The sequence below is a fragment of the Lucilia sericata genome, unplaced genomic scaffold (assembly GCF_015586225.1).
Source record: "Lucilia sericata isolate MDLA Ls3-8-SP2 unplaced genomic scaffold, ASM1558622v1 Contig001902F_arrow, whole genome shotgun sequence".
In the NCBI taxonomy this organism is placed as follows: Eukaryota; Metazoa; Arthropoda; class Insecta; order Diptera; family Calliphoridae; genus Lucilia; species Lucilia sericata.
The window spans coordinates 18,358-27,283 of record NW_023995785.1 but is presented as its reverse complement, the minus strand read 5'-3'; the positions used below and the strand labels follow the sequence as shown (position 1 = coordinate 27,283).

The 8,926-nt window shown below is 27.0% G+C and overlaps 3 protein-coding genes across 4 annotated transcripts; 1 reads left to right on the top strand and 2 right to left on the bottom strand.

The window, feature by feature from the left end:
* Nucleotides 1-4,018: 4,018 nt before the first annotated feature.
* On the bottom strand, nucleotides 4,019-4,924 carry LOC119612993. Its single transcript, XM_037968912.1, has 3 exons — nucleotides 4,739-4,924; nucleotides 4,431-4,678; nucleotides 4,019-4,372 (listed from the first exon to the last, which is right to left on the bottom strand). Exons 1-3 carry the CDS (start codon nucleotides 4,863-4,865, stop codon nucleotides 4,019-4,021), a joined length of 729 nt encoding a protein of 242 aa, XP_037824840.1. The 5' UTR covers nucleotides 4,866-4,924.
* A 1,449-nt stretch (nucleotides 4,925-6,373) lies between these two features.
* On the top strand, nucleotides 6,374-7,331 carry LOC119612996. The gene is made up of 4 exons (XM_037968915.1): nucleotides 6,374-6,586; nucleotides 6,653-6,834; nucleotides 6,897-7,193; nucleotides 7,285-7,331. The coding sequence occupies exons 1-4, from the start codon at nucleotides 6,427-6,429 to the stop codon at nucleotides 7,297-7,299; spliced, it is 654 nt and encodes a 217-aa protein (XP_037824843.1). The 5' UTR covers nucleotides 6,374-6,426; the 3' UTR covers nucleotides 7,300-7,331.
* Nucleotides 7,279-8,800, bottom strand: LOC119612995 (GTP-binding protein 10 homolog). 2 transcript variants are annotated; one of them, XM_037968914.1, is made up of 4 exons: nucleotides 8,661-8,800; nucleotides 8,069-8,597; nucleotides 7,386-8,001; nucleotides 7,279-7,329 (listed from the first exon to the last, which is right to left on the bottom strand). In XM_037968914.1, the coding sequence occupies exons 1-3, from the start codon at nucleotides 8,700-8,702 to the stop codon at nucleotides 7,415-7,417; spliced, it is 1,158 nt and encodes a 385-aa protein (XP_037824842.1). In that variant the 5' UTR covers nucleotides 8,703-8,800; the 3' UTR covers nucleotides 7,279-7,329; nucleotides 7,386-7,414. The 2 variants fall into 2 exon arrangements, with proteins under 2 accessions (XP_037824842.1, XP_037824841.1); XM_037968913.1 differs by lacking the exon at nucleotides 7,279-7,329 and having other exon boundaries at nucleotides 7,355-8,001.
* Between the last annotated feature and the right edge of the window lie 126 nt (nucleotides 8,801-8,926).

The following is an 8,926-nucleotide window of genomic DNA, read 5'->3' as shown; positions in this document are numbered from 1 at the left end:
ATAGATAGATAGATAGATAGATAGATAGATAGATAGATCGATAGATTAGATAGATAGATAGATAGTAGATAGATAGATAGATAGATAGATGAGTTAGATAGATAGTTAGATAGAGAGATAGATAGATAGATAGATAGATAGATAGATAGATAGATAGATAGATAGATAGATAGATAGATAGATAGATAGATAGATAGATAGATAGATGATAGATAGATAGATAGATAGATAGATAGATAGATAGATAGATAGATAGATAGATAGATAGATAGATAGATAGATAGATAGATAGATAGATAGATAGATAGATAGATAGATAGATAGATAGATAGATAGATAGATAGATAGATAGATAGATAGATAGATAGATAGATAGATAGATAGATAGATAGATAGATAGATAGATAAGATAGATAGATAGATAGATAGATAGATAGATAGATAGCTAGATAGATAGATAGATAGATAGATAGATAGATAGATAGATAGATAGATAGATAGATAGATAGATAGATAGATAGATAGATAGATAGATAGATAGATAGATAGATAGATAGATAGATAGATAGATAGATAGATAGATAGATAGATAGATAGATAGATAGATAGATAGATAGATAGATAGATAGATAGATAGATAGATAGATAGATAGATAGATAGATAGATAGATAGATAGATAGATAGATAGATAGATAGATAGATAGATAGATAGATAGATAGATAGATAGATAGATAGATAGATAGATAGATAGATAGATAGATAGATAGATAGATAGATAGATAGATAGATAGAAGATAGATAGATAGATCAGATAGATAGATAGCTAGATAGATAGATAGATAGATAGATAGATAGATAGATAAGATAGATAGATAGATAGATAGATAGATAGATAGATAGATAGTAGATAGATAGATAGATAGCTAGATAGATAGATAGATAGATAGATAGATAGATAGATAGATAGATAGTAGATAGATAGATAGATAGATAGATAGATAGATAGATAGATAGATAGATAGATAGCTAGATGATCAGATAGATAGATAGATAGATAGATAGATAGATAGAAGATAGATAGATAGATAGATAGATAGATAGATAGATAGATAGATAGATAGATAGATAGATAGATAGATAGATAGATAGATAGATAGATAGATAGATAGATAGATAGATAGATAGATAGATAGATAGATAGATAGATAGATAGATAGATAGATAGATAGATAGATAGATAGATAGATAGTAGATAGATAGATAGATAGATAGATAGATAGATAGATAGATAGATAGATAGATAGATAGATAGATAGATAGATAGATAGATAGATAGATAGATAGATAGATAGATAGATAGATAGATAGATAGATAGATAGATAGATAGCTAGATAGATAGATAGATAGATAGATAGATAGATAGATAGATAGATAGATAGATAGATAGATAGATAGATAGATAGATAGATAGATAGATAGATAGATAGATAGGATAGATAGATAGGATAGATAGATAGATAGATAGATAGATAGATAGATAGATAGATAGATAGATAGATAGATAGATAGATAGATAGATAGATAGATAGATAGATAGATAGATAGATAGATAGATAGATAGATAGATAGATAGATAGATAGATAGATAGATAGATAGATAGATAGATAGATAGATAGATAGATAGATAGATAGATAGATAGATTTATATGTAAATATAAAATATGATAATTATATCGACAACTTTGTAAAATTATACATATTGTACCAAATAAAGAAAAAGTACCAGTTCGTACCTTGGAAATCAGCACAGATTTTTGAATGTAATTTTTATTCTATCAACTTCAGTGTTGCCAGTGTAGACCTAAAATAATAAAGTTCTAATTCTAAGAAAATGGTTCATATTAAGTAATTTTTATAAAGAAAATTTGAAATTATGCAAAATAGGTTCTGCAAAAGATATATTAATTAATTATTAAGAATATTTATTTTTATTTTTAAAAATTTGTTACAAAACTTTTTAATTATTTTGTTATGTATAACTTCTTCATTTAAATTCATTAATTTATTAACAAAATTTTAAGATTATATGAATAAACGCTAAAGAAAACACATACAGTGTCTCACATAAGTATTTGAATTTGGTTGTACTTTGAAAAGAAACATAATTTAATAATATTTTTTGTGTGTGAAATGAATAATTAAATTTGTTATATTGTCTAGAGAGTCCTAAGGTATAATATCACACTCTTTAAAATTTGGAAAAATTACATTTACCTCAATTGATTTAACTTTTTTTAAAAAAAAGTCCATAAAATTGCCTCACAAAAGTATTCGAATTTTTCCTGTATTTCATATATGACCATATTATACGAAACACAAAAATTATAATCGAGTGGTTTCTTGCTTAAAATTGTATTAAGGGGTTACTATCAACCGAAATTATATATTTTGGGTCCATTTGTTCCACAATTTTGGAGCATTTGTACCATCTTTTCATGTAATATCATTAAAATGGCGATTTTTGATCATATTTGCAATTTTTTTTCCTTTTTTTGCAGAAATAAAACCAATCTTTAATATTGGAATTTAATAGACCCCTTGAGGTATCTAAAAATAATAATTTTTTTATAAGGATCTGTACTTAAAAGTTCCAAGATGTATTTTTGGTATCGTTCTTCTGTTTCTAATTTAATTGTATGGATCTTAAGTCCCTTTTCTTACCACTAGGGTCGATATTTTCCGACAAAGTTGGCTAGTATACATTCATGTACATATTAGCACTAATATATTTAAAATTTTCAATACATTATATCGGTATACAATTCCAAAACATGCCTTTACAAAACGTCATCCTATACAGTAGATTTCAGTTTTTACTATTCGTAACTTTCACGCTTATGTTGCCTATTACAATAACACTGTAAGTCCAAAATTTTGGGTTTATTTTAATCATAGTAATCAATATTTAAACAGGTATCGATATTTTTGAGTTAGACCATAATTATATAGTGGCATGCAGCCTGGAGGTCATTGGTGCATAAAAATAATGATACTACCATATTGAATGGTGTTTCTTCGAGGCATGTTTTGGAGTTGTACACGTCCACAATACATTGAAAACTTAAAATATATAAAAGCTGATATCTAAAAGAATATATACAAGAAAACTTTCCCGAAAATTTTTGACCCTAGTATTATGAAAATGGACTTAAGTTCCAATATATTGAATTAGCGACAGAATAATGATATCAATAATATATCTTGGATCGTTCAAATACAGATTATTGTAACAAAAAATATTATTTTTAGATACTCCAAGGGTTCTATTAAATCCCAATATCAAATTTTGGTTTTATCTTTGGAAAAAAGAGAAAATACTACAAATATTGCAAAAAAATCGCCATTTTAATGATATTACATAAAAAGAGGGTACAAATCCTCAAAAATTTTGGACCAAATGGGCCAAAAATATATCATTTCGGTTGATAGTAACCCTTTAAAACAATTTAAAGCATAAAAACCATTCGATTCTAAAATTTGTGTTTCGTATAATATGATCAAATATGAAATACAGGAAAAATTCGTATACTTTTGTGAGGCAATTTTATGGACTTTTTAAAAAAAAAGCTAATTTAATTTATGTAAATGTAAATTTTTCAAGTTTTAAAAAGCGTGATATCAAACCTAAGGAATGTCTTGACAATATAACAAATTAATTTATTTTTTTTGCACACAAAATATATTATTAAATTTGGTGTCTTTTCATAGTTCACCTAAATTCGAATACTTATGAGAGACACTGTATGTACATATGTATGTACATACATATATGTATGTATTGATATATCAAATGGAAGATAATGTATTCGAAAGATCTTTTGTTAAAAATATTGAATATAGCATCTAATATACATTTAAAACTTTGGTAAAATCATTTAGAACATACATTATTTATTTATTAAATAACAAAAAAACCTCAAATTAAAACAATTATATATTAATAAAATCATGAATTCATTTCTTTCGATCCTTTCTTTTGTCTTCTTTCTTTTCAATTACCTCCTCAACTTCTTCTACATCATCTTCAACTTCCTCCTCTTCCGGCTCATCCGAAAAATGTTTGCTTAGTATCTGAGAATAATTAACCAGATTCGGAGACAACATAACCAGCATATATGTCAAGTAATACAACATTTTAATGGTGACCGTTAAATCGTAGGTCTTGAAATAATGAGCATAAAATACACAAACTAGGAAAAAAATCATAGTTATGGTATGACCCAAAGTACCATGAAGTCCAGCAAACATTTTACGAACATTTAGGGATAAATTAAAAATGCAGAGAATGCCGGTAATAGAGGCAAAGGCCTAGAAAAAGGAAGATATTAAAAAAGAAACTGTTTTTACAAATTACATATGTAGGTACCAAGTAGAACAGGGGATAAGTAAGCCAGATGGCCATGAAATTTGCTCTATGTGGCAATGGTGCCTTTGGCTTGGGATCCAATATCATATTATAGCTTAAACGTTTCTCTTCCCTATAATATTCAACATCGGATAGATGGGTTTCATCGTAAAAGTGTATATAAACCATTAAGAGTAATCCCAGAGTTGTGACAATATGTATGACGATCGTGGCACCATTACGACCAAAAACACGAAAAATGGTTACAGCTTTAAGAAAAGAAGTATATATTTTATTTAATGCTTTTATTGGACTTTTCTTAAACTTACCTGAGGTTAAGCCATAAAATAATACCGTGGTCCATAACAAGGGAAATAGCATTATATCTAGAGCTATAGTGACCGCCATTATAATAACGAGGGCATATACTACAAATCTATAGGGATTGTGGGACATTTCTTGCTCTCAGAATCTAAATTTAAATTTGAATTCGATTTTTTATATATCAAAGTTTGATACAATTTTTAATATTGACTTTTTAGTAGAGTTGTCAATATTTGTTTTTTTCAATTTAGCGTTTTTTGTTTAAGTTTAAAAATTCCAATAGCATATTGAAATTTTTTAAATCTTGAAAAATTAGGCATAGATTGTATAAAAGTTATTTTTTATGAAAAATACTAAATTTTTTGTAAAAATCTCTTTTTTAAGCATTTGAAAATTGGAATTTAATTTCGAAAATTCTAAAATGTTAAAATATTAAACCAAAATGGTTTGAAAGTTATTTGTAATGAAAAATACAAAATTTTTTTTATAAAAATCTCTTGATTTAAGAATATTTGGAAAAGTTCGAAAATTTGAATATTAAGCAAACATTTTTTAAAAGTTACTTAAAATTGAAAAGACAATTTTTTTTGCAAGAATCTAATGATTCATTTTTGATTAAAGATCCAAAATTCAAATTGAATTTCGAAAATTTTAAAATATTGAAAAAGTAAGGAAAAATTTGTTTAAAAGTTATTTTTTATTAAAAAGATACATTAAAAAAAAAACTCTTGATTTAAGCATTTTAGGAAAAGTTCCAAAATTTTAATAGAAGTTCGAAAATTTTAAAATACTGAAAAATTAAGCAAACATTTTTAAAAACTTACTTATTATTGAAAATATTGAATTTTTTGTAAAAATCTCTTGATTTAAGTATTTTTGTAAAAGTTCTAAAATTCGAATAGATTTTTCAAAATCTTAAAATATTTAAAAATTAATTATAAATGGTTTAAAAGATAATTTTTTGCAAAAATCTTTTAATTTAAAAATTTTTGTGAAAGTTCGAAAATTCGATAGAATTTCCAAAAATTTTAAAATATTGAAAAATTAGTCAAAAATTGTTTTAAAGATGAAAAAACTATTTTTTATTGTACAAATCTCTTAATTTAAGCGTATTTGGCAAAGTTCGAAAATTCGAATTTAATTTCGAAAATTTTGAAGTATTGAAAAATTGAGAAAAAATTTTTTAAAAGTTATTTATAATTGAAAATACAAAATTTTTTGTAAAAATCTCTTGATTTAACTGTTCTTGGGAAAGTTCGAAATTTTGAATTTAATTTAGAAAATATTTTAATATTGAGAAATTAATGAAAAATTGTTTTGAAGTTATTTATAATATAAAATACATTTTTTATAAAAATCATTTGATTAAGTCCGAAATTTCAAATTTAGTACAGTTTTGCAAAAGTTTAAAAATTCGAATATAATTTCTCAAAAATTATAAAAATCCTGAAAAATGTTTTTCAGAATACAAGATATTTTTTTAAGAATTCAAATTTAAAATTTTCCGAATAAAATTTTTTTTGATGAAAATTAGAAATTTAAATTTTTACTAAAAATCTAAAATTTCAGAAAAAAAGTTATTTTCATTTTGGAACACTGCAAAATTTTTTTTTTATCTACTAATGAAGTTGTCAAGTAATTTTTTCGAAAAATATTGTAAAATAGATTGTGTTCATAAAATAATTTTTTAAAAATGAAACTTGCAACTACAATGTTCGCTTTAATTATATTTGCTGCTCACATGGGCTTGTTGATTTATGCTTATAATTATTATAAAAATATATCAACAATTTTTCATTTACGCATAGACCATGGTTGCTACTCATTGATTTCACTGATGGTAATGTCCATAGGTAAGTTATTAAGGGTTTAAAGTATGTTTAAAACGATTTTAAAGTCTATTACTTATTTATCTTTAGCCGTTTGTTTATTTCGTATATTACAAGATGTTGAAACTTTTCCCATTAAATTCATGCATGCTTTCCTTCATATGTTAGCCAGTGCCATAATGTATTATTCCCTTCTCGATTTGGAAGATCCGAATTGGCATTATTTACATGGCTTTCCAGCATTTGTTGTATATTATGGCTATTTTGCACAGGTTTGTTATGAGGTGAAATCAAATTTTGTGAAAATTGTATTTTGATATGTTCCCCTTTTTAGATGGCTTTTGCTTTGTTTATTTTTATGGCTTTACCATCTGGAGAACTTCGTGAGGCTCTAGCAGCTATTCATAGTGTGATTGGTGTTTGGTTATATTATTGTTATATCGGTATAGCTATAACCGGCTTACATTACTGCAGCACCAAGGATCAGGATCGTTATAAGGAAGAAACTAATCCATCTGGTGTGGAGAGTGATGCTTGTTTAAAACTATTGGTTTACTATAAAAATTTATTAATAATTTCCGCTATATTAATAAATTTCTTATTATTGTTTCCATATTTTCAATGGGATTTGGTAAGTATTAGTTGATTATAATAATTGTAACTTTTTTCTTTTTATTACTGTTTACTGGTTATTTATGAAAAATAATTATTAATACTTACAGATAGATCCATTATAAAGGCCATTTTTGTAACCACTCTTACACAAACTGTAAGTTAAATATATGTTACTAATTTGTTTTACAAAAATTTAACAAATTCTCACCTTTTATTGCAAGAAAAAAACAAAACAGATCATGTAATTTTAGGTCCTCTTTCACCCACCTTTCTTTTTAACATTTCTTTCAGCTCAAACTCATCCGGCAATTGTTCTTTTTCCGCCTGTTCATCCAGTACTTTCCTCAACTCACGTTTAACTTCATTTATACGCGAAGCATTTTTAGCCGATATTGGTATTATACGTTCAAATTTTAATACCTTTTCAGGTCGTATTTCCTGTGGACATTCTTCTAGTTTATTTTCAAGATTTTCCATGTTGTATTTATTGTTTTTAAGTATTTCACTAGCTCCTGTTACGTCCATTTTGTTTAATAATAAAACGCAGGGTTTATCCAATAATGTACGATCGTAAAGCTCCAATTCTTTATTAAGGGCAAATATATTTTGCACACAATCACGTGGTTCATGTTTGGGACTTAATTGAAAACCGAAAATATCGACCATAAACAAAAGTAGACGTGTACGTTCTATGTGCTTAAGAAATTTATGACCCATACCGAAATTAGCATGAGCTCCTTCAATTAAACCGGGCAGATCGGCTATAGTTATGGAACGTAAATCGCTATAGTTAACGGTGCCAATTTGAGGTCTTATGGTGGTGACTAGAAACACAAAGTTTAATCAAAATAATTGCAGATTAAATGATATAGGTTTTTAAAGTCTACTTACAGGGATACGAGGCTATCTTGGGTTTTGCATTGGATATCGCTTTCAGGAAAGTACTTTTGCCCGCATTGGGAAAACCCACCAAACCAACATCTGCTATTAGCTTCAAATCCAAGTTGACAATTTTATGTTCACCTGGTTTACCCAAGAAATTAGTACCCGAACAACCACCCATACCACCTCCGGCCGCTATACACTTGGAACCCGGTTCATTTAGATCAGCTATCAGCTTACCCGTTTCATCATAGATTTGTACTCCCACCGGCACCTCTATCTTTTCATCTACTCCCCGCCGGCCTAAAATACGCACCTTACTGCTGTCTTCACCACTGGTGGCAGCCGCCCGTTTTTCTTTATATTTTTGCGCCAGATGTCTTAAGGTAACACCTTCTTTGGCTTCTATATAGACACAGCCGCCTTGGCCACCAATACCGCCATATTTGGATATACCATTACCACCATGACCTCCCTTAACAGTTAAACGTAAAGTGTCTAGGAAAACATTGCCGCCTCTCATGTGTGACCGAGGAGGCTAAAGGGAAATACACGAGATTTATTAAAGAATTTCGTTATATTATTACAAAACTAAACGTACCTTTTTGCTGGCTTTTAATAGAAAAGTAAATAATTGTACCATTTTTTATAGATAATTAAACATTTATTAATTTTTAACCAAATCTTAACAAGTTATTCAATCCGGCGGCTGCAACAAACTAAAATGTAAACAAAACACAGCTGTTTTGCTGTTTCTTTACTCGGCAGAGTTGCCTAGCTCACATTTAAAGAAAAACCGTTAATTTTATTTAAAATTTTTAAGGTTTTTCCTGAAATTTATACTTTTTTCCAAAAATGTTATTAAAT